This window comes from Anabrus simplex, chromosome 2 (genome assembly GCF_040414725.1).
Source record: "Anabrus simplex isolate iqAnaSimp1 chromosome 2, ASM4041472v1, whole genome shotgun sequence".
Lineage (NCBI taxonomy): Eukaryota > Metazoa > Arthropoda > Insecta > Orthoptera > Tettigoniidae > Anabrus > Anabrus simplex.
This window is the reverse complement of record NC_090266.1, coordinates 662759661-662786741: the sequence shown is the minus strand read 5'-3', so window position 1 is coordinate 662786741 and position 27081 is coordinate 662759661. Positions and strand designations below refer to the sequence as shown.

The following is a 27081-nucleotide window of genomic DNA, read 5'->3' as shown; positions in this document are numbered from 1 at the left end:
CATAGCTGTCATTTCTGTGCTCTTTAGCATACGCAAGTCTCTTCTTTCTGTTAGCATTACTGATGCACGTCTTTCTACGGACTGTTCTGCCCGCATATCCTCTTTCGCGTAGCACATTTCGGATGGTTTCAGATGGCATCTGCACTCCTACATCGTGTTGTAACGCAGCTGCTATCTTCGGCACACTTAGCTGAAGATTTTGGGCCACTTTACGCACAATTTGCCGTTTGTCTTGTACTGATAACTTTGAGGGGCGGCCACTTTGTCATCTATTTTCTTTTGTCTTTGTTCGTTTGTCCCTGTACACAATATTTTTAACAGTTGTAACAGCTCTTCCAATAATTTCACTTATGCCCTTGAAAGATTTACCTTCCTGAAATAGTCGCACTACAATCCTCCTTTCTTCCACGGTTGTTTCTTTCATTTTCCTTCCCATTGTTAGCTGAGCACGGAAACAGTGCTGAATATTACTTTCCAACGTGTCAGCACAGACACAACGAGCCAGATGCAGCAGACAGCACGATGTCACGATGAAATTGTGTACTAGACCAATACTTGTTTGGCGTGTAATGACGCACGCCTTTGTATTACTGGTCCGTTTGCAAACAGCGTGAATCTTCTTCGCTCTATATTCAACCGACTGATGTACTTGACTGTCTTACATATCTGCATATGTATAATTCCATTATATGCACCATTATTTGTACCATACAGTTCCATTCATGCCACGGCTATGGGCAGACCAATACTTTTTTTGAGCCACTGTATGTCTGCGAGAGTGCGGGGCATTCAATGCTGGTCGAGGAACTACAGTGAGAGGACCATGCTTGGATGTCGAGACCGACGAGTATGACTATCAGCGGCGGCGAGTCCAAATGGGACAAAGAAAGCTCAGGACAGGTGTTTACAATTCTACAGGACAGAAGACGCACACTGGCGTTCTCTTATATATACCTTGAGACAATACCAGTCGATATATTTAGTTCCACCACCATTCTGCGTTGTCGAGACTCGAGACCTCCTAGTCTGATGATGAGCAGGGTTTTCAAAGATATACTGCAAATACTAAACTATGAACAGTAGGTATGCCCTAAATACGTCAATCAAGTAAACAATTCCAAAACTATGGTGTAAACACGAGACAACTTGAAATGAAGACCGTATGAGCTTAGTTTGGAAATATTTAAAAAAACAATTTTCGTGACAGATTTCCTGAAGAATGCAAAAATGAGAATTTTCTTTTAAACGTTTCTACTGAAGGGACTTCTGATACAGTTTAAGCTCCTTCTCGCTCAAAATTATGTGAGGATGATGGTGTTGTTGTTGTTGTTGTTTAAAGTCATCGGCCTCATTTTCAAAACTAGAAATCCTCTTCTATCTGTACTCGGAGCCCTAAATTACATCACGATATTTTCTTTACAAACGGTTATTTACCATTTACATCAGCCCAATCACATTTTAATGCAATTTTATGATTTTGCCTACGCTCATATTTACTAACTTTTAGAATTTTCCCAATATGATATTTCTCAGCAGTACCAACGTACAAGTTTGAGATTTCATACAAACATACCCATACGAAATTTAACTCAATATATAATAGGTGGAATGTATAAACCTATGTATAAAATTCCTTAAAATACTCAATGTTCCCCGTGTCTAAAGTATCACCAGTTTAGAGCACTGTCAGCTTAAGAAAGAAAAGCAAGCTTGTAGGTTTACGTGACTGTTGATATCGTGATCATAACCACCGGTTTTGTTACTATTCTAACTTACTAAATGCAACCTGTACATATTATACAATCAGCCAAAGCAAAACAACATGTTTTTAATTTTCAAATTACGAACAAGTACGGACCGCTACGCAAATAGAGCTCAAACATTGGTTATGTTGCTACGAGGGCGAATCAAAATGTAAGTTACACTTGCAAGTTATGACCATTTATGAAACCACCAACACATAGGCAACGCGGCTATGACAACATACAATGTAAATTCACTTTTCCACATAGTCCCTAAGAGAGTGTAAGCATTTCTCGGAACTGTCAACCAACTTCTCCATTCCGGATGAGTATAAGTCGCTTCCAGCGCTATGTAACAACCTGGAGACAACTACTTTCACCTCCCCATCGTTTCGGAATCGTCATCCACGGAGATCCTTTTTCAGCTTACCGAACACATGTTAATCGCAAGTCGGTAAGTCTGGGCTGTATGGAGGATGTTGCCATACCTCCCACTTGAATTGCTGCAGCAGTTCGTATGTTTGGCGGGCAGTGTGAGGTATTGCGTTACCGTGCAACAAAATCACACCGGCGCTCATTTTCTCCCTCCACATTTCTTTAATTGCCTTATGCAACCGGTTCAACGCTGTGACGTACCCACTCTTGCCCACAGATGTGCGACAATATGTGACGTGCCGGGTCACCATAGTTTTAATATAAACACATACTTGCTCATATACTTCTCCATAATCAATATCCCATGAGCGCCAGCCTTCGAACTTATGACTTGAAGGTGATAAATAATAATAATGATAATAATAATAATAATAATAATAATAATAATAATAATAATAATAATAATAATAATAATAATAATAATAGGTAATGATACTCCAAATACTCCCGGAGGTGGGGTGACGGAACACTAACCATTAATTACACACTAACTTGGAAATCAAGGATCGTTAATAAGAATTTCTGCAATAACCAATTAAATAACTACTTATTAGGATGAAAAACGTGATGGCGTATTTACGAACTCTGAACTTACGGAAGCAAAGGAAAAAATTGAATGAAATAAAATTTAATAAACTGAACTGTTGCGCGGAGACTTGCAGTAATTTATGCCATTAGCTCACCTTTTGTAGACTCTGTTATCTGGACACGATCTATGTAGCAGCTGATGTTTGATGGACCTCTCGTGCTGGCGTCGTCATCTTTCGTTGAAGGTCCCAGTCCTATTTCTGATTCGAGTACAGCTCACTAACTGAACAATGACTTTCCTGACTTGAACACTTCCTAGAGTACTCCTTACATAAAGTTGTAATGAGTCCTAATTTCAATAGCAAAACCACCTTGGGTTACGTTCATGGAGAGAATACACTTGTATTCTTCCGTATTACAGAATTGTAGCGTAACTAAATACATAACAAAATTTCCCCTATCCTATACCAGTCTAAACCGGTCTCTCGTTGACTTTAACTCCCGTCACTGAGATAACCAAGCCTCAATGAGAGTAATTTTGATTAGTGCTCTACTCAGATGCGAAGTGAACTAAATTAAGATCGTCAGCAGTAAAGACCTTCTCCGATGTCAAGACGTACAGCCCTGCTCCGATGTAAAAATAGAACAGATTAGAATTGACCGCTGGAATTTCTCCAACTCTTGCCGTTGATGTAAATACGCTCAAAAATCTCACTTCACGTACCATATCACATGGTCCAGTAAGATCTGATTATTATAGTGGCGGAGGTAAAATAAGCTCGTGTGTCTACGTCTATTCCTACAGTAAACATATGGTGTGCTCATACAACAAATCCTAAAAGACAAATTGCTATTATTGCATAAATTATACCTAGAGTACCAAAAGCTTCATTTTTTCCTCTTTCTTGACTAATAATATGTGAGACTATCCCAAATCCTGGAAGAATTAAAATATAAACTTCAGGGTATCCAAAAAACCAAAAGAGGTGTTGATAAAGAATAGGATCTCCCCCACCGGCAGGATAAAAAAATTAGGTATTTAGGTTCCGGTCAGTGAGTAATATAGTAATAGCACCTGCTAATACAGGTAAGGAGAGAAGGAGGAGAAGAGCAGTAATAGCCACAGTTCAGACGAATAAAGGTGTTTGATCTAGTGATATTCCAGGAGCTCGTATGTTAATAGTTGTGGTAATAAAATTAACAGCACCTAAAATTGATGAGACTCCCGCTAAATGGAGAGAGAAAATAGCTAAATCAACAGAAGCACCAGCCTGAGCAATTCCTGAAGAGAGAGGGGGATATTACTGTTCAACCACTACCTGCACCGCTTTCCACCAAACTACTTCTAAGTAATAAGGTTAGCGAAGGGGGAAGTAATCAAAAACTTATATTGTTTATTCGAGGGAAGGCTATATAAGGAGCTCCAAGTATTAGTGGAACTAATCAATTCCTAAAACCCCTAATTATAATAGGTATAAACATGAAAAAATTATTACAAATGCGTGGGCGGTGACAATTACATTATAAATTTGGTCATCACCAATCAAATAACCTGGTTGTCCTAGTTCTGCTCGAATTAATAAGCTGAGAGATGTACCCACCATTCCAGCTCAAGCGCCAAAAATGAAGTATATTTTTCCAATATCCTTACGATTAGTTGAAAAAGTCATTGTTGCGGTAGGGTGGCTGAGATTATAGGCAGTAAACTGTAAATTTATTTAGGAGAGTTTTCTCCCCTACCAGGCTTTATAGTCAATAATGACATTAGACTGCAATTCTAAAGGAGTAGGTAAACTATTAAGGCTTAAAAATTTTCTGTCTTTATTTATAGCTTTGAAGGCTATTAGTTTCGTTAACTTAAAGCCTTAAAGCATGAAATAGATGACGGAGCTAAAAGGTAACCCTAATGTAGAAATTCCAGTAAGGGTTAGTACAAGAGGAAAAAAGTGCGATTAAAAGAACCAACTAAAGTAAGTTTTAACTCAGTATAGGAGAATAGAAATGCAAGAAATGTTAATCGAAGGTAGTAAAATAGTGTCACGAGGGTTATAGTTACCATAATGTGTATCCATCATCTTGTTCCATAACGTCCATTTACAAAGGTTAAACTTTCCCGGGCAATCAAAGCGCGATGTAGCGAACTTGGAAGAGTAGGCGTTAACAAGGCTCTAACTGCCTCTTCAGAATATGGAAGGGGTAAGGAATCTTGCAAGCTTGATGACCTCTTTTTCCTGGTAAAGGGCTAAAATTAGCATGGTGAGTCCGGTCACCTGAACTCGGCTACTGAAAATTTACTGCAAGCTATTAATATGAGTGATGTTGTAATACTTTACTCAAGAAGTCGTTCGTTCACAATACGTTATAGCCGTGTTACAAAGAAATGATATGATGATGTGAAATGGATGACTAAAAACCCTATATATATATATAAACATAATAATTAAAATGACCTACCACTAATTAAATATATACATCTTTCTAATTAATTATACAGTTCGATAATTTTGTACATGTTGTGATGTTCTAAACATCACAACGTTTGACAATACGAAGCCACGTTGATTGTCGTGCCTTTCGGCATAAATTCCATGTGCACCACACCCTCCATGTCAAAGAACACTGTCGCCATTACCTTTCCTGCTGAAGGTTGGACCTTAGCCTTCTTTCGCGGTGGTGATGACGTGTACACCCATTTCATCAATGTTCTCTTTGTTGCGTGGGTGAAGTGGTGGACTCACGTTTCATACCCTGTGATGATTCGCACCAGAACTCGTTACCCTCCATATAATACCGTTGCAAAAATGCCCGTGACGATTGGAAACGTTGTCCCTTGTGAACATCGGTGAACAGACGTGGGATCCATCTTCGACACAGTTTACGGAATCCAAGGTGCTGGTGAACAATGGAGAATACACTGCCATACGAAATGTTCAGCATCCTGGCAATTTCCTGCAGTGGTATTCGCCGATTCTCTCTAAGGATCCCATCCACACGGTCAACATTTTCAACGGTACTGGATGTTGTAGGCCTGCGTTCGCGATATTCGTCCGTGAGATCCGTGCGTCCGGCGTCAAATTTGCTTACACCGCTTTACAATACCTGGACAAGAAATTGCACGCTCACTATATACAACAGTGACTTCACGATGAATTTCCGTGCTATTGAGCCGTTTAGCCCATAGAAATATGATCGTTGCACGCACCTCCAATTTGGAGTAAACATCCAGTTGACGCGCCATCGAGCCTAGCCCGCTCTGCATACCCAACACGACGGCATACCACACCAACCTTCTTATCAGTCGTGTCAGCAGTTACTGTAGCTTGCTTCTCATTGGCCACGGTCACGACACAGTGTGCTCTCGCGGCGAGCTAGTGTAACTTAATTTTTGATTCCCCTTCGTATAAGTAATAGTGGTGTCGGCACCCTATTTATGCCAATTTGGGATATCAAAACATAAACTTAGGTATTAAGCCTGGAACAGGAGAAAAATATGAATAAACACAGCCAGGGAACGGCCTATGATCAAACAACATCAACAACAACTGTAAAACTGTTTCTAAGTTAGGACTCGGTCTTCCGCAGGATTCTCGAGCTGGCATGGGATATTGGAAGTAGTAAACATCGGTCCACACATGTGTCAAATTAAAAATAGATGTACCAATGTAATAGCTGTGTACTGTTTAATCAGCTACTGTGTTTGCCTATACGTTTAGCTTACAAAGTATACTTAATTTCTACAGTCACTGGTGCCAAGTATGTATGATAGTTACTTCAAGAGGAAATTATAACAATTCAAATCTACTAATTTCAAAACGACAACAGTAATAATACTGATGTCGATACAAAGCAATGGAATTAATCCCGTATTGAGGAATAGAGTAAAAATATATGACTGTCAAAGGGGGAATTACACTTTATAACTCAAATGAAATTCGTTGTTACGGAAATTTTTGGATCTACTTGCTGCGCGAGGTTAATCTAACTCCAATTTATGGTACAAACAATATACAACTGACTCTAGCAGATATATTCTGGTAATATCTACATATTTAATATTCAAAATACACATGCAAACTCACTCACCACATGTAGTTAAAGCCTCGGAGAAACCATGAACGAAGAACGAAAGCCAGGAAATAAATGATCGCAGAGCTTATATTTAGGAATAGAATTTATATAAACTGAGTATTTAAAAAGTTCTAAGTGAATTACTTACGTAGTATTGGGCAACTGGATCTAAAGGTTCCAGGACTGGAGGCTCTAACTCGTCTTCTTCCCTGGGTCTTCTCTCATCACAGTACGCCTTCAAAGCTGCTTTCAGCTTTGAAACATCCGCTCTTTCCAGTGATGGGGGGTTAGATGGTTTTCTACGAGATGATGTCGATAAGTCTGCCCTTTCTAGGTGAGGGGGATTAGATCTAGAATATGAAGAAGTCGCAGGTGTACGAGAGGAATGCGGGCAAGTTGTTGTCCCTGCAAACCAGCTCCGTTTACATTCGCATTTTGCTTTTGGTGGTCCTTCTGTCAATGCGGAAATTCTTGCTAGCTCCGGAGTCAGTTCTCTTTTAACTAACCGCTCATTCCCAAACAGAGAGTTTACATCACCACTAGTATGCATCCCTTCTCTGTCGAATTTCGAATGAACCAACCTATAAGAAGAAGTAAAATGCATTTGTAATTTAAATAAATTAATGTAGTGAGCACAGCCACTAGTCATTTATGATACTCCACTCACTTGTCCTTTCCTTCTTCTTCTTCTCCAGGTGTCAATCGCGAACATGCTGATCTTTCCTGACTAGTAGCAATTGACATCCTGTGCTGTACTTTAATATGTTTTTCCATTTTCTGAAAAACAAAAAGGCCGTCATGAAAATAGTACAATAGCCAGGGTGAGCCAATCTGATAATTTAATATAGAGGAATGAAGGAGAAAAGGATAAATATCAGAAGTTGTATTGCACCCATAGCCGAATATCAAATAGAAATTAAATTCATTTCATATCTTTCATGTGTACTTTTACCAGTATAAAGTATTTCTCAAGCATACTTGTCCTAGCAAGCACAATGAAATCACACCGGAAGAAATTGAGCTGTGAACTTTGAACTTGGTTATAGTCACGTGTGGCTTGTATAACTCAAGCACTCATGTTGTACACAAAGGTCCAATAAATTCTCTCGCGCCGACAAGCCAAAAATTTCTCTCTGGCTCCCGTGAGAAAGGATGCTTGAACATAGAGAAACGACGCAAAATAATAGAGAAAGACAGGAAACACGAAATGAAGGATAGAATATTTTTGACACCCCCCCCCCTACGATATTGAATGGTGTCGGCCCAAAGAAATTCCGGTTTGCCAATTAACCAACTAAAAATTTCCATTTTACAACGTGATAGGAAAGGATGTCGAGACTAACCAGTGTATTGTGAGTTATGAATGAATATTACGGGTGAATTCGAGTGCTCCGGATACCCAGACATGTAATTTAAATGTTCAGACAGTTTACGTGGATAATTTCCATCAGAAGGATGAAATACCGATAATTGCGTAACACCACTGTACGGCTGCCGAATTACATCCGTGAGTTGTACCTCCGCCACGCGAAAGGGTGCCACCCACGCTACAAAATTATTTAAGAAGAATACGATCGAACTGTGAAATAAAGCTGAGCAATGGTCAAGCTTTTAAATTTCATACGTGAATCAACTATCAGTGAAGTGATAAAATCCTAGACATAGGAGACAGTGCTACTGGAAGCTCCGCCCCTAACACTTAGGAATGATAGATCACACGAACTCCGTGCAACTAGGAAAGTAGGCCCCGTCAACCCCACGCCACTCCAAAAGATAGCCAGGAGCCCTACCAATATTCAGTCTACGATCAGTCAACGGTCAATCCACAGTTAGTCTACATTCAACCGACACTCAGTCAGTCGTCATTCTACAAGTCAGCCTTCGTTAAATTTTTAAACTTTATATTGGTGAAGTATAACGGAGTGAACATCCGCGCCGGTATTGATGAGAGCCAATGAGTGAGTTGAACTTTGGAACGATTATTAATACTTTCTGTGAATCATAAACAATTCAGAGTATGGCTGCATGTAGGAACTATTTCAACAATGTAATAATTTAATGTGCAACTATCCGAGCTACGAGTTGATGACAGAAAGTGAGCAAGCAGCAGGAATAAACTGTAAGAATGGGATTTTATGTTTCCGACTGATAGAGACAATTTTGTGAAGGCAGGCCAGCAAACAAATTCTTTCACGCTGTCGAAAGATCTGTAGTGGAAGGGACGCAGTTACACAGTAGCAGGTAGGAAATAGCGGTGTAGGCCACCAGCTATGGTTCATTTAGCCAGTCCAGTAGGAAATTCAAGGACATAGACCGCTCGCTTGTTGATAAACATTTAAGATTAACAGCAATAAAAGTAGCCTTGAATTGCATAACAGGTTGGAGGCTAGAAATACACGACCAGCTGATGGTGAGGGAACTCTTGATCCAGAGCAAGTTATTCTGCGGCAGTAATTGACGAACGTGCAGCCGTACGCTTATCCATTAGAAGATCAACTAGATAGGGTAAAATAGATTACAAGAAGTGCTTCGTGCGAAAATGAGTGCGTGTGTAATTAAGTACTTCAAGATGCCTAATGTTGGATTAAACCATCATTTTACCACGGAAATTGAAGAGGTGATTATGACGTAACTCACTCATCCGAGGGAGCTGCCGGAATCATGGGACAACTGACCTCTTCTGACCTGTAAGTAAACTGAAAAGTTGTGCCTATATTATGTGTAAATAAGTCCTCAAAAATCAAGGTTGTTATCCGGAAATAGGGTAAAAATAATTTAGAGTCTAAATGTGCAGGATCAGTTATGTTAATCGTGTGCCTACTTTGAATTCACGCACAACATGATTAACACCTTATTTGAGAGGTGAAAAGTAATTAACTTAGGCTATTTGATCGAGATTTAATAATAAATAATAATAACAACAATGAGAATAAATGTTTAACTATCAGGTATAGGTGGAACAGTAATAATAAGAATTTCGGTTATTTATGTGCAAATCGATGAAAATAAACAATCAACGTAAAGTTTGATTTGAATGTGAAGTAAACGTTTACTTTGAGTAATGATAATAACATTAACAAATATTTGAACGAGGTTTGATGAACGGGATAGTATTTGAATTAATATGAGGATAATGATACATCTTTGAGTGAACATATTCAGAATTAACAAGGTGCCCGAAACAATAATAATAATAATAATAATAATAATAATAATAATAATAATAATAATAATTTCATTGCATTAGGAACCGTAATGCAGAATAAATATAATAATCAAGAAGCAATCCCGTTTAATGCAAAGTAGAGGGATAATCCAATACATTTTGGATAATTGTTAAATTCTAGTTAGGATCATGATGACACACGTAATTTTAGTAATGGTGAATTAATGTCAATATTTAAGTGACGGTTGCTAATGTGTAAAAGGGGTAAGTGTAAGAATATGGAGTGATGTAATGATCCGTAAGTAACTTAAAAGCAAGCGCCCGACGTGCCAAAAAATCCCAAGAGATATAAATAATGAGTGTCCCATGCAAGAAGGACGAAAGCTCATGTGAGAATATTAACGAAAGTGAATTAGCGATGAATCGAAATTAAATTTGAACATGACAATAAATAAATAATTAGTTCCGGTAGAGTGGAGCTGTCGACGAAATGATGGAAGTAAACAAAGTTGCGTGGAAAAACGCCCGGAATAAATGAAAATAAAGTAGCTGCATTTAATACGCAACAGATGAAATAATAAGAGGGTACGGTGGACGGTGAAAAACCGTCGCATATTTCAAATGCTAGCAGATGGAAATGACAGGACCCCACTGATAGGGACTATAAGAAGTTATGTCATATGCAGATAAGCAATCGGAATGTTGTAAAAATATTAACTGAACAGTGTCAATTGTTGTTGAGAAATAATTATGTGTTTCATGAATAAATTGTACCCAGTTATCGCATCTGGAACATATTCGAACTCCCAGTCGACAACCTGATCCAGAAGCTACTAGAACGTACCGTATTATAGATAACAATAATAATAATAATAATAATAATGGCGTATGACCTCCGGAGAGGCTTGGTGCAGGTCTTTTTCTAGCAGACGGCCTATTAGGCGACCTGCATATCTGTGAAGATGAGGGCCCCACCTAGGATGATTTGACTGATTTCTAATGTTGAATACGCCAAACGCACCCAGCCCGCGAGCCATTGGAATTAACCAATTAAGGTTAAAATCCCCGACCCGTTCGGGAATCGAACCCGGGACCCTCTGAACCGAAGGCCAGTACGCTGACCATTCAGCCAACGAGTCGGACCGTATTATATATGAAAACCAGGGACAAAGTTCGGAAAGCAGCATGTTAGAATGGAATTTTCTGCTTAGGCTCTATTTGAATTTGCCTAATGCCATTAGCTGCAGGTAACACTGATCGACACATGAATTTGTTACAGAAAAAATCAGGTGTTTATGTATTTTCATCAGCTGATTCCAAAAATGAAGACAGAAATTGTCCATCACCCATCATTTTTTGTAATTTTGAAAATTATGTTTTTCCTGTTTATTAAGATTGGAGGTATACAGGTTGCTAATTAGAAGGAGTATTTTACATTTAAATGTAATTTCATTTTGTCAACAGTGGACTTATAACGTTTTGTGACTGTTGCCTTGAATTCACGAGTTACAACAATTATATTCTCCTGCAAAACAATGATTTTAAGGTAAAGTTTGCAGATGAGTCAATGTGCCCAACGGTGTTGTTGCAATGCACTTTACATTGCTAACTAGCGTATTCTAAATGGGTCTAGTACACCAAGAGTTAGGTTAGTTCTATCTAGCCTCATTCATTTCAGACAACATACAGTGAACGCTCGGAAACAAGGAGCAGAGTAAGTATTTGAAAAGATTTGTTCATGTTGTCCACAAATTGAAAACAAGACCACTTCGAAGAAGAATCGACTAAACTTGTTGAAAAATAGTAAAATTCGCGATTGTATTTCAAACATTTTTGCAAATTGGAAGAAAGCTTGTTAGAATTTTATCTTCCGACACTGCGTGGCGGAGTGTAGGTCGGACGCAGAGCGTTGTGTTCAGTGGGGCCAGGTCAAAACAAACCTCAGTCACCTCGGGTGTGATTCAAGGTAGTGTGATAGGGCCGCTGCTGTACACAATATTTACGCTGGATCTGCCAGGTTGTGTATCGTCTTCTATGGCACAGTACGCTGATGACACCATCATTTACAGAGCCATTCGCAATGAGAACGACGTAAATAAGTTACAGTCAGATCTCGATAACGTGGTTCTGTGGTGCAAAATAAATAGAATGTGTATAAATGTACAGAAATGTAAATACACCCGCTTTACTAGAGCAAGATCACAGTTACAACACGAAATTTCACTGTGTGGTAAAAACCTGATGCCTTGTACCTCAATAAAATTGCTTGGCATTCACATCTGCAGCAATTTAAAATGGAATAAGCATGTTGAGGAAATAAGGTGCAAAGCATACAGAGTCTTGGGATTCATCCGCAGATCTCTACTGGGAGCCAGGAAGAAAGCCGTTCAGACAGCCTATTTGTCATTAGTACGGCCAATACTGTTGTACGGGCTTCCTTCCTGGCACCCTACTACAGTGGAGAACATGACGAAACTAGAGAGAGTTCAACGCCGAGCAGAACGACTAATTACTCAACACGGTCACTTAAATACAGCCAGGTCATTGCCCTCCATAACAACCCTCTGTAAACAAATAGATATTGCTTTCCTGAGAAAATCCCTCGCAGGTAACATTCATATAAACCCTTTCAACCGCTTACAGCTGAACTATCGTTCCATTCAAAGAGGTCGAGGTGTGTCCCTTTTCCCTCCATTTGCAAGAACAGCATCATATCAAAGTGGCTTCTTTTGTCGTTCTGCTCGGTTGTGGAATGAACTCCCACCGCAGATAAAAGAACTACCTGCAGAAAATTTTTGTAAAGACGTAAAAAGGATGTATATATAACGAAACCCTCTGTACAAAACATAATTTATCTACTGTGTGAAAGTTCAGTATGAGTGGGAGGATGGATGAAAGTTATGGGATCCCGAGTGATTGAGACGGTAATGGGTATGAGTGAGCCGGCCTAGCTAAAATATATGTGGGGTTTCTAGAGAGAGAGGGAGAGAGACCCTGTGTGTGTGTGTGTGTCGAATTACTTGAATGTTGAACAGGTCTTGTGAGTATTATGTAAATATGCCTATGTAAATACGGTAACTGTATATAAGAACACCATGTAGAATGTAATTGTATATTTGTATATAATTTTTAGTGGTGATGGAGGCACTTTTGTGTATGTGGGGCTATGCCCTTTATCCATTCACCATCCCTAACTTGTAACTACAATTAGTGGAAAATAAATAATAATAATAATAATAATAATAATAATAATAATAATAATAATAATAATAATAATAATAATAATAATAATAATAATAACCCTTATCGACTTCTGCTACGGGCACACTGCGAGTTGGAGCTTTCTTAAAAGGAAGGAGCTAATTCTGTGTTCTCTTCCATTGTCAGTTGATGATGATGATGATGATGATGATGATGATGCCTGTTGAAAGGGGCCTAACATCGAAGGTCAGCGGCCCCTAATGGAACGAGATGAACGACATGATACGATATGATAATTAAACTTTTAAAATGTATCCACTGACTGGAGTTGAAAAAATGATGATGAAAAATGATTATGAGGTTAAAACAATCAGTGGATCTAACTCGCAATGCCTTACTTTTCAATAAAATAATAGAAAATACAGGTGATAAAGGAATAAGGCATTGCCTGGAAGTATATATATAATTCAAGTTAGAAGTTAAAATGACAGATTAAAATACGCAAACATACGCAAACACGAACTAAAATGTCAATGGGATAAAAGCGCAGTTAACACAAATACACTAGGACAAAGGATATCATTACACACGATACAAAAGACCACTATCCCTCTTAAAACGGATGACGAGGTCTGCTGACTGCTCGTCATCTCGCAGGATGAGGGAGATTGTACTCGGGAGGTTAAGCCTAAGGCGCAGTTCGACCAGGTCCACACACTCCGTAAGGATGTGTACCACGGTAAGATGATCGCCGCAAGTACACACCGGAGGGGGTCCTCCCTTCAGTAAATAGGAGTGCGTTAGTATACCGTGGCCGATCCAAAGACGACATAATACCACTGCTTCCCTTCGAGAAACCCGAAGGGAAGTCCTCCATACCTTCGTTGTTCCTTTTATCGCTCTCGGCTTATTTGGAAGTGGAATGGCCTGCCACTCCATCTCCCAATGGGACATAAACAGATGTCTCAGCTGAGAGCGAACATCACTTACTGGAACCTTGTAAGGCAACGGGGGCAGTGTAACTGCCTCCTTGGCAGCCTTACCTGCTAACTCGTTTCCCTCTACACCCATGTGGCATGGGAGACAAATGAACGTATTTCTGGTGCCGGCATCCGAACACCGGGCCAGCAGGTCCTGGATCCGCTGCACCAGAGGGTGCCGAGGAAAACAGGTATCAATAGACTGTAGCGAGCTCAAGGAGTCAGTACATAGAAGAAAGTGTCGGCGCTCATCGGACAGTACGTACCGCAGAGCTTCACAGAGAGCATAGAGCTCTGTTGTGTACACACTTCAGGTTTCCGAGAGAGCAAAAAGAAATCTAGCATTGTCGACCACGAACGCACAGCCCACCTTCGTTTCTGTCCTTGAACCATCCGTGTAAACGACGACTGAACCTGGATACCGGCCAACAAACGGACAGAAGGAGCCTCCGATAAATCGAAGGGTCCGTGCTTTTCTTCGGGCCAGTGTACAGATCCAGGATTAGTTCAGGTCGTCGTATTATCCACGGAGGTACCCCACTTGGTTGTCTGACAAGACAGGGAACCGAAGGTATATCAAACATTCTGTAACTGCTATCCAAGCGTATTCCAACCGGCCGCGTTGCTCAAGGATGAACATCGAAGAGCAGACGGTTTCCATTGTGAAATATGAAAGGATAGCTTGGGTGAAATGGCATCTGTCGCAAATTTGCAGCATAGGACACAAGCATTTGCTGGCGCCTCAGGCGTAAAGGCGGCACATCAGATTCAGTGAGCAGGCTAGCAATGGGGCTTGTACGAAAAACTCCCGTCGCCAACCTAACCCCGCTGTGGTGGATGCTATTCAGTTTCGCAAGGACGCTTTGCCTTCCTGATCCATATGCTGCACTGCCGTCGTCTAACCTGGATAATATATGTGCCCTATAAAATCGTAGGAGCACCGTACGGTCTGCACCCCAATTTATGCTGCTAAGGAACTTCAAGATATTCAACTTCTTGGTGCATTGCAATTTCAACTGCCGCACATGTGGCTCCCACGATAATTTGCCATCGAAAAGGAGCCCAAGAAATCGGTGTCAACTACAGGAAGAGCAACGTTCCCTAAGGAAAGCTCAGGATCCGCATGAAGAGTGCGCTTCCGGAAAAAGTGGACTACAGTGGTCTTCTCGCTTGAAAACCGAAAGCCATGTCCTAAAGTCCACCGTTCCACTCTCCTAATAGCTTGCTGTAATTGCCGCTCTGCAACTGCCATATTATGCGAGCTATAATGCAGAGCAAAATCGGCCACATATAGCGACGGTATTACTGCTGAACCAGCAGCAGCAGCAGCGACAATACCGTTTATGGCAATCGCAAACAGAGTGACACTAAGAACCGATCCCTGTGGAACTCCTTCTCTTGAACGTGGTATTGCGAATGTGCCTTCCCAACCCAGACACGGAATAGACGGAGGGACAAAAAATTCGCAATGAATACCGGCAAGTTACCTCGGAATCTCCATTGATGCAGGACTGAAAGGATACCATATCGCCATGTGGTGTCATAGGCCTTTTAAGTCGAAGAAAACAACCACCAAATGTTGTTTGCGGAGAAATGCATCCTGGATAGAACTCTCCAGGCGTACCAGGTGTTCAGTGGTCGAGCGAGAGGCTCGAAAACCACACTGGTACTCGGACAAAACTCCTTGTTTCTCCAGACACCATATAAGTCTACAAGTTACCATCCTCTCAAATAGCTTACACAAACATTTAGCGAGAAAAATAGGTCTATAGTTTCCTGCATACTTAGGACTTTTGTCAGGCTTTAAGACAGGAATAACTATGCCCTCTCGCAAATGAGAGGAAACTCACCCTCTATCCAGATTAGTTTGAACACTCGAAGGAGAGATAATAAGACTATCCTCACTAAGGTGTTTCAACATCTGGTTATGGACATTGTCTGGCCCAGGACACGTGTCCTTGCAAAGCGCCAATGCGCTGCGGAGTTCCCACTCCGTAAAGGGCACGTTATAGTCCTCTGAAGCTTGAGTGGCAAAACTAAGGTGATGACGTTCTACCTCCCGCTTCAGAGCGAGGAAATCACGAAGGTAATTCCTGGAACCAGACACATCCGCGAAATAACTTGCAAGATGGTTAGATACCGAGGGTGGTTCAGTGATGATACTGCCTGCAATGGAAACTCCCGGTACAGAAGATGATCCTTGGATACCCGGAATACGTCGAAGCTTAGTCCACACATCAGATGATAGCGTATGTGACGTCATAGACGACACACACATCTCCCGCGAAGCTTTCTTATTTCGGCGAATAAGAACTCGCGCCTTAGCGCGGAGTTTTTTAAATGTTACCAAATTGGCCACAGTAGGCTGCCTACGATAACGCTTCTTTGATAGATGCTGCAACTTCTTCGTTCCACCAAGGAACGAGTTTTCGGCAAGGAGTCCCTAAGAAGGAGGGAATGGACTCCTCAACAGCAGCAAGGATAACTTGTGTTATGTAGGTTATTTCGCCGTCTACGGTCCGCCTTGTCTCGTCGTTAAAGATAGCTAGGGATGTGAACTATGGCCAATCAGCATGTTTAAGAATACATCGAGGAGTCTTCATGGATTTTTGTTTTAACAAAGTGAGAATAATGGGAAAATCGTCACTGGCACAGAGAACATAGTGTATATTGCACCGAAACAGCGGAACTAACGTTCGGCCGCATAGACTTAAGTCTATGCGAGAGTATGTGCCATAATGTACACTGAAATGAATTGGTTCACCTGTGTTCAAAATACATAAATCCAGCCCTGTTACTAATGTTTCCAACTCCCTTCACCTGGAGCAAGGCGCTTCAAAGCCCCGTATGAGGTGATGGGCGTTAAAATCTCCCAATAAGAGGAAGGGACGGGGTAGCTGTTCTATAAGATCAGTGACATCATATATGTTAAGAGGCTGGCCTGGTAGAAAAAAAATATTACGCACTGTTCCTATAACAGGCAGCGAAACGCGAACTGCTACAACCTCCAGCGGGGTTCTTAGTGGAATCTCTTCGCTGTAGGTACAGTATCAGAACGGACAAAAATGCCAACGCCACCGGAAGCCCGGTCAGCATAATGTCGTTATGTCGAGTATAGTCGAAAATTTCTCAAGACCGTATGATGACCTGGTCTGAAATTTGTTTCCTGAATACAGACTATACTCGCGGAATACTCGCTAATGAGCTGGCGCAGCTCAGCAAGATGCCTATCATAACCGTTACAATTCCACTGTAACAGTGCCATAGTGTGGGTGTAGACTTCTTAGGTTTAGGTTAGAAGCAGCGTAATACTACCTAACATACACTCACATCCCCATCCGAATATGGAGATAAATGCTCCATGTGCATCACCTCGTCACCAGACGAGTTGATGCATGCCTTGAATTTCTTCGACGTAGTCCGGGGGCGGGGTTTCTTCCTACGAGGGGAGCGCGCAGGCTTTCCAGGAGGAAAACCCGCTGGCGCAGACACAAATCCTCCGGGTGGAGAGCGTGAGACCCCATTCGTAGGAGAAGTGGAAGAACGCCTTGTAAGGGAGCTCTTCTTTCCCGCCGACAATTCTTGTTTACACGGGCTGGGAGGTGATTTCCCAGCCCTGGTCGACGATGCCGCCTCCGCGGGCTTAGGCGCGGCTTTCGCCGACCTCGTGAGGGAAGGAGACGTTGTCTTCTTCCCCTGCTGTGCCAGCGTAGGTTTCTTTGCCGGCACAGGATTGTTGGTGGTCGAAGGCCGGGATGAACCCGCCTTCGAGCTCTTTCTCTTTGCAGCGTTGCTCACAGGAGCAAGTGCCGCCTTGGGTGCAGCGATCTTCTGGGAAGGTGTTCCAGTTATAAATTACGAACCTGGGAGAGACTGTGCTATCATGCTGAAGTCTAGTGTCTTGGCCGGTGCATTCAGAGAATTAAACTTACGGCGCGCTTCCTGGTAGGAAAGACCATCCAGGGTCTTAATCTCCTGGATCTTCTCACTCAGGTATACCGGACAGTTCCGATCTCGAGGAGAATGAAGACCAGGTCAGTTAGCGCACCTATATGGAGTTGTGCACTCTTCCGCGTCCTGAGCTTCTCTTCCACACGTACCACACATAGATGGATTCGAACAATGAGATACCATGTGTCCGAATCTCTGGCATTGATAGCATCGCATAGGAGGCGGTATGTACGGCCTCACATCGCAACGATAGGTTGTTACCTTGACTTTCTCTGGCAACACTGACAATTTGAAGGAGACTATGAACGCACCAGTGGCAACGTCTGCACCGTTGACTTTGCGTGTGATGCGCCAGACGTGTGTCACGCTACGGTGCTTCATCTCTTCCATCAATTCATCGTCAGTGTTCATAATGAGATCACGGTGGAAAATAACTCCACGAACCAGATTCAAGGTTTTGTGCTCTTCCACTTCGACGGGGATTTCACCAAAGTGGTCGCACTTAAGCGTCCGATCTGCTTGGAGCACAGTGCTCGTCTTCAGAAGCAAACAACCATTGCGCATTTTCTTAAGATCCTCAAGTTCACCGTATACACCTTCCATCTATCGACTGAAAAGAATCGATTTGACAGCTAGAAATCTTGCCCATCGATTCTGGTAGCAACCAGGAACCTAGGGAAGCTGGAATCGAGACTAATACGTTGCGCTTGTTCACAAGGGGTTGACCCCCTTAGGGCAATTTTCTCGAAATCGAGTTAAGCCTGGTATAAATTAAACCCGTTTAACTTTAGTACCTAATTTAAACCTGCGTCCATTTTCTCCACCAATTTCTGACATTCGTTTAGTTTAAACGACATCTTACCCGTTTATAGTAATGATGTCAAGTCTGCGCTAGCGTTGGCTGCACTGAAAGAATTGTCGAAGCAAATGCAGTAGAGACAATACGCGACACTCAGCGAGATATCGAGGGACAGCTATTAGAGCTCTCTCTAGCGGGTAGACCTGAGAACTACTGATTCTGTCATAAGAGCACGTGTATTTGTGTGTGAAGTTTTTGGTGTTATTTATGCGTTTTCAGTGAGTTGACATAATTAAATAGTAGCGTGTGTCATTCCTTGATATCTCCTCTCAACCAGAGGGGAAAGGTATGTGCTGTGTTTGGCTGCAGTAACCGTGAAGTAGAGAAGAATGCGCGGTCTTTCTTTCTCTACCCTTGTGACAAGAAAATGTAAGTAATATTGTGTTTGCATATACCCCTATATTCTTCCAGTGACAAAGAGATTTTTATAGTACTTCATAATTTTCTGACCTGCTCGACCCACATTTTAACTGGCTTAAAATATAACACGCATATTTTATTGTATAGTGCAGCAGTTAACCTTCAATACCGATGTGTTGTTGTAGGTGTGATCTGTGGGTTTTGAAATGTCACAGACGTGATTTGGATACGATGTACAAGAAAGAAGGGACGTTACGCTTATATAAGAATTAAAAGATCTGTTCAGATCATTTCCAGGCCAGCGACTTTAAAAATCCCCGACTATACAGCCAAGGGTATGTTACATTTTTACTCTAATTGTACGTAAATATTCCTCAAAGCATCACTATCGACAATATTTTCATACTTTTCTTTCTTTTATCCCTCTTCTCAGATTAAAGCCGGAATTTTATAGATTTTCTTTCTGTTAGTAGGCTTCATGTTAAGAGGAAAATTGACCAGCTTTTAAATGTTAATTCATTGCATCATGTATGTAAGGAATGTGCCGATATTTTTATTGACAAGTGTCTTAATGTGATGATACAATGTTTTTAAACGAGAAAAAAGACAAATCTAACCGTAAAAGTTCAGGCAGGAATGCTAAAGCAAAATGAAAAAAATGCATAAATGAAAGATCAACCCATTTCACAGCAGTCCATTTCACATCTTGTTTCTATGTCGAATTTCAGTCTTTAAATAATAACGTTTTAAATAATTCTTCATTCATTTATCCAGAATTGCTTTAGCAACTTCGAAGTTAATATCTCAATAATAATTTATTTCTAGACGAAATTTATTTATCCAGTTTCGTATATGCACTTCCATTGATATTTGAATTTAGCGCGACTTTTAAGGTCAAGTCTCTAGAAGCGCCACCGTCGAGTTGTCTCCCATTTTAACAAGGTTAAATCCGTAAGTGTCGCGTATTGTCTGTACTGTATTTGGTCGAAGACATGGTCGATTGGAATTGGCCAATCAGAGCCAAGTAATTAAATGACCGACATTTTTGTATTAATATCAGCTGTTTATGGCGAATTAATGCTATCGTACTTATTCCCTTTGGTACATAGTGAAGAAAGAAGAAATTCGGCGGGATATTAGCTTTACTGATAAAAAAATTGTTTACATTTGTGCGAAGTGTTGTGTCGTATAATTTTACCCATTTTTGTCTACAATTTCTTGGAACGCACTTTTATTTCTTATTTTTCTCTAACATGCTCTATCATAAACAAGTACCGTGGGTCTAATACGTGTTCTTTTATGTCTATATTGCCTTACGAAACACACGGGAACGTTGAAATATTAAAATCCTGGTCTTTGAGCAATATTCCTTTCCTCAGAAAATCAACATTTATGTGAATTTCAAGAAAACAAATTCCAAGCACGCTCGGGATGTATCTCCTATTAAAATCCATCGCCCTCGGCCGGGATCAATCCCACAAACCTCGGATCCAGCAGACAGACCACCGAGGATGTATTATTTGGAGATGTATTACTTGATTCTATATTCGTTTATAACATAACCTAGTTTGCGGTATGTAGGTATGCATAATACTGATTTCCCTATAGCATTAATATTCCTATTGCTGGTGTACTGGTTACGATGAAACATTCTTAACTATAATTTATTACTAGTTTACTAGCAAGCATGAAATACTTTATTATTTTCTGATCCTATAAATATATAATCTAGTGATTAGAAATTGCATACCACTAGCTCTCTCCTATCGTGCCGGCCAACATTCTGATGGTAAAAATATTTTCGACCAACTGGATTCGAACAGCCTACTCATGTTTTCCGACGATGCAAACCTGACGCTTTATCGACCGCAGCCATCAGACCGGACAAGAACATACGAATGCATTACACTATTTATATAGGAATATTTGTATGCTTCACATAACAGTATTTATGCCAACAACAGTATTTTATATAATATTACAAGGAGCCTGCAATTTAAGGTCTGTGGTCCCCGATGTTAATGAGAAAAATGCCTGTTGTATATCATCTTAAAGCAACCAGAATTATTGCTTCCAGCGAAATAGCAATATTTCGTGCAGTTGACGTTTTAAATGAATCCTTTGATACAAGACAACCCTTGCTGTTCGCTTATGAATTATAAATCCATCAAAAACTCCGTTACACCCGATTTTCCAAAATTGTAAACTTTATTATAATTAACCTCACTTGCACATCAAAATTATTTCCTATTTAACCAAAGATTCAATAAATTCTTCCATGTTTTCTAATGCTAATACTACGTTCTAATTTTAGTACGTTTTCGATTTAAGTACTGCAGTACTGGTAGTCAAAACAAACCCTTCTATTAGGAAAATCACAGATACGTTAATAAAATGTCAAGAAGGATGAATATAAACGACAGTTTAAACCTACAATATGGAAGGGTTAACTTTGTTCCTAGTTGCTTTAAGTCACTCCGACTTAGATAGCTCTTATGGCGACGATGGGACAGGAAAGGCCTAGGAATGGGAAGGAAGCGGCCATGGCCTTTATTAAGGTACAGCCCCAGCATTTGCCTGGTATGAAAATGGGAAACAACGGAAAACCATGTTCAGGGCTGCCGACAGTGGGATTCGAACCCACTATCTCCCGGATGTGAGCTCACAGCTGCGCGCTCCTAACCGCACGGCAAACTCGCCCGGTGAGTTTAACTTTGAACCAAGTTTAAACTGATAGAAAGTTTAAACCAATGTGAGGAAAATGAATGTTAGTTTAAACTCAGACTTAAACCAGATTAAAATAAACCTTGTTTAAACTCATATGGGGGAAAACGGCCCTTAGGGAATCAAATGTTAAAGACTTGGCTAGCGAACTACCCGAGGAGGCAGGCGGAAGTGGTTTCGACGCCATGCACGAAATCATCCTCCCCGAATGCCACCCACTCCGATCAGGGTTCTCTGTAGCCGAACAAAGCAGCCAAGGCAATGCCCGCCTGCTCGTAGCCGGTATTGCCCGGGGTCCGATGTTGGACGATGCCTAATACGGGATGACTGAGGCAATGAGCACTAGGACTCCCTTCCTCCAATCACCCGAAATAGCATATACCCCATAGCGTCCACAGAGCACTAAATATAGAGACAAAATAAAAAAAACAATTAATAATAATATGTCCGTCTGGCATTCGGCTGTGCGGGGACCTGTGTTGTCAGGCGGATACTACTGCAAGGGTACATGACACTCCCACCCGCCGATCCCTGGGTGGTCACTGCGCGGGCTTTCGAGCGTAATCACACACGGTAGGGGGCCCACCTCCAAGCAGCACGCACATCGAGAATTTTGAATCGGTCTACAAGTAACCCTAAAAAACCAATTAAAAATAAAGAGGGGACCATGGCCACATGACTCTTTTAGTCGCCTTCTACGACAGGCAGGGGTTACCTGTGAATGTATTCAGCCACTCCCATCCACAGGAGGTCCAACACATGATATCAAACCACAATCCATGTCAGCGCCTAGGTCGCCCCTTTAAGTCGCCTCTTACGAAAGGCAGGGGGTACCGCGGTTGTATTCTACATATGCGCCCCCCATCCGTAGGGGGTCGTTGTCTATTGGGCTGTGATAGAATTGTGTAATACAATCCATAGTAGTGCATTATAAGGAGTAGTGTAAGGTGTATTGTGTGTGTAGTGTGTATAAGAAATATGTCTCGAAAGTGCATAAATGATAACAACAACTTCTGTTACATGTGCGGTGAACTAACATTCAAACCGCAGAGACAGAAGTTTACTCCTCTTATAAGAAGGGCTTATCACTTTTATTTTAACAATGAAATAGACCAGAACAAGGCATGGACCCCAGAAATATGTTGTACGAATTGTGGAACACTATTAACTGACTGGCTGAAAGGATCCCGCCATATGTCTTTTGCAATACTAATGATATAGCGCGAACCTAAGGATCATGTGACAGACTGCTACTTCTGCGTAACAAATGTATCTGGAATAAGTTCGAAGTCCAGACATACTGTTAAATATCCATCTCTGGATTCAGCAATTCGACCGGTGCCTCATGGGCCAGGACTTCCCATACCAACTCCACCAGATGATAAGACTGAAGAATTTTTCGAACATCAGGATGATTTACAGAAGAATCCAGATTTTGCGGAAGATGATACTATACACGAACCTCACCTTGTAACACAGGAGGATTTAAATGATTTGGTTCGTGATATTCATTTAAGTAAAATCAAGGCAGAATTACTCGCCTCAAGATTGAAAGGATGGAAGCTACTGCAGGGTGACGCCAAAGTAAGTTTTTTCCGCAAACACCAAAAGGGATTGGAGCATTTGTTTTCTAGTTTTCTACAATGATGTTGAGAATTTATTCCAGTTGAGCATAAAGTTGAGGATTGGCGTTTGTTCAGAGACTCCTCGAAAACAAGTTTGAAAAGAGTATTACTACATAATGGAAAAATATATCCATCCATTTCTTTAGCCCATGCAGTTGGTTTGGCGGAAAATTATGATAATATGAAGCTCTTACTTTATGCTATCAAGTATGACCAATTTTCTTGGCATATATGTGGGAATTTGAAAGTTATAGCCATATTACTAGGGTTATAGCTTGGCTATACCAAATTTTGCAGCTTCTTGTGCAAGTGGAATAGCAGAGATAAAGTTAATAATTATATCCAAAGTAATTGGCCAAAAACTCACTTAATCCAGGACATGGAAATGTTTTCCACTTGCCACTTGTACAACCTGAAAAAATCTTATTGCCTCCACTGCATATCAAACTAGGCTTGTTTAAAAATTTTGTGAAAGCTCTGAATCGTGATGGCAGTGCATTTCTCTTCCTAAAAAATAAGTTCCCAAGGATCAGCGATGCTAAAATTAAAGAAGGAATATTTGTTGTCCCTCAAATAAGAGAACTGATGACAGATATGCAATTTGAAAACTACTTAAATATACAAGAAGCAGTTGCATGGCAATCTTTCAAAAAAGTTGTTAAAAACTTTCTAGGAAACTTCAAGTCTGATAACTACAGAGAACTTGTCAGCGAGATTATTGAAAACTACAAGATAATGGGATGTAATATGTCTCTAAAAATACACTTCCTGCACTCCCATCTCTATTTCTTCCCTGAAAATCTAGAGGCTGTGAGCGACGAACACGGGGACATTATGGAAATGGAAAGGCGCTACCAGGGTAAATGGTCCCTAAACATACTGGCAGACTACTGTTGGACACTGATAACTGATAAGACATGTTCCTCAAGCGAAATACAGTAGAAACTCCAATTTACATACATTTTAGGTGAGTAAATGTAATTTTAGCTAAAAATATCGTAATACTATAGTGTACAGACACCAAAAATGGTGTTTATGTTATTACTCGAAAACCCTGGGTGATGGAAAAGTTCTGTAAGAAGGTTTGAAATCAGCACAAAAATGTAAGTCAGAAACACCTATTGTTTGTTTTGTAACAAAAAAGTTTAAATTTTGTCGACCAGTGTAATTTGTAATAATCAGACCAGTATTCGTTAGTGATATGTTTAACTATTCCTTATGTAGAGAAATTATTTCGGATTTTATCATTGGTCAACTCAGGCGGGACATTAAATAATCTTACTTTCGTTGCCTCCATTCCCGCTGTTGTTATTTCTACGGGTACACTTTCCCCACTAAACAAAGTAAGCCTGTCGAGACAAGAAAATGTGTTCAGAAGCCTGTCCAAAATACTTTGTGATATTACCTTGATATATTCAGCGTTGGATGGTGCGTTGAGCTTCAGAGCTTCTAGTTGGTCTACAGTGATTCTCAACGTTTCCGCAACAAAACTGTGAATTTCAGCTACTGATGGTCGACTCAAATTCCGTTGGAGCGTACATTTTAAAGTGGTTTTCCTGATAACCTGCATGTTTTCTTCCCAAAATTATTTATTTAACACTTCACAAACAAGGAGGACTAATTAACAGTTCTTAATGCACTTCATTGTCACTCACACCAACAAACTTTTTATTTGAGAAGACACTGCTGAGCGGAACTCCACTGTCACCCCGGTTCCTTTGGGAGTCTCAATTCGTACTTGAAACTCGGTGACGTCACTCGCGGCCTGGGCCAACGTAAGTTGCCCCTTACTATATTGTACAGTAAAACTGTAGACACAGTTCCAATATTTTGCAAGGTCACAAGCTCGAAATTTCGCAACCACAAGTTCATCTGAAGTGCGTGTAACTGGACTCAAATTATAAGCAAAATGATGATCCATGAGTTTATTGAATATTTTCCATGACACCCAGATTTTTGCGACCATGGTACAGATGCTGAGATACGTAGGTGGATCAAAAGGTTAGTTCCACTAATGCGCCGCAGCAGCGCGCTGTGTGTCGCAAACGTCGACACAGCGGAGAAAGAGGCAGACACTGCCCACACGTCTGTTAGGCAGGTCGCTGTGGTGTCTCGTCTAGTATTGTGTTAATAGCGGCCAAATGCAATGGCGCGTCAACTGGACGTTCACTCCAAATATGAGGCGCGTGCGATAATCCGATTCCTATGGGCCAAAAGGAAGAATTGCACGGACATTCATCGTGAAATTAGTGCTGTGTATGGGGAGCGAACCATTTCCCGGCAAGGTATCGTAAAGTGGTGTCAGCAATTCGAAGCCGGACGCACAGATATCACGGACAACCATCGCGAAGGCAGGCCCGCAACGTCCAGGACCCGTGAAAGGTCAACAGTGTAAATGCGATCATTAGACAGAACTGGCGCATTAAACTGAGAGAAATCGCGACGCAGGTGAACATGTCGTATGGCAGTGTGTTCGCCATTGTTCACGAGGACCTTGGATATCGTAAACTGTGTCAAAGATGGGTACCACGTCTTCGCGCCGATGAGCACAGGGGACAACGTTTCCAATCCTCCCTGGCATTTCTGCAACGCTATGCCGCAGACGGCAACGGGTTTCTGCGGCGAATCGTCACAAGCGGCGAAACGTGGGTCCACCACTTCACCCCCGAAACGAAGCGAACATCAATGAAATGGGTGCACCCCTCATCACCACAACGAAAGAAGGCCAAGGTTCAACCTTCAGCCGATAAGGTTATGGCGACAGTGTTCTTTGACATAGAGGGTTTTCTGCACGTGGAATTCATGCCGAAAGGAACGACGACCAACGCGGCGTCGTATTGCCAAACGTCGCACCGGTTGCGTAAAGCGATTAAAGAGAAGCGCCGGGGGAAATTGAGCGCCGGTGTAATTTTGTTGCACGATAACGCAACACCTCACAAGGCCCGCCAAACGAGAGAACTGCTCCAGCGTTTCAAGTTGGAGGTCTGGCAACATCCAGCCTACAGTCCCGACCTAGCGCCATGTGACTTCCATCTGTTCAGTAAGCTCAAAACGGAGCTCGGTGGTCGACGTTTCCAGACCGATGAGGAGGTGAAGGCCGCTGTCTCCGAGTGGTTGCAGAACGCTGGAGGAAATTTCTATGCATCCGGCATCGACAAGTTGGATGTGCGTTCGCAGAAATGTTTGGAGTCTCTTGGAAACTATGTGGAAAAGTGGCGTTACAGTATATGTCGTTATATTCGTGTTGCTGTTGTATAGGTGGTGTAATAAATGGCCATAACTGGGAAGTGCAACTTATTTTCTGATCTGCCCTCGTATTTCCGTTTTACTACAGAGGTTTTCCGTTTTAGTCTGCCAATATTACATCCAGAATTTTAATGGGTTGTGTGAGGTTTTCCGTAAGCGAAGCATCTCACTGAATTGAGGCTGGGGTTGATTAGTA

The 27081-nt window shown here is 41.3% G+C and overlaps 1 protein-coding gene across 3 annotated transcripts in view; it reads right to left on the bottom strand.

Moving 5' to 3' along the window:
• Positions 1 to 27081, bottom strand: part of LOC136863016 (transcription initiation factor TFIID subunit 3) — a 336297-nt gene that overhangs the window by 194567 nt on the left and 114649 nt on the right. For all 3 annotated transcript variants that reach the window (XM_068225836.1, XM_067139319.2, XM_068225838.1), the window contains exons 3-4: positions 7441 to 7550; positions 6922 to 7354 (exon numbers count right to left, since the gene is read on the bottom strand). In XM_068225836.1, coding sequence (XP_068081937.1) covers positions 6922 to 7354; positions 7441 to 7550 — 543 coding nt within the window. The remainder of the gene's footprint in view (positions 1 to 6921; positions 7355 to 7440; positions 7551 to 27081) is intronic.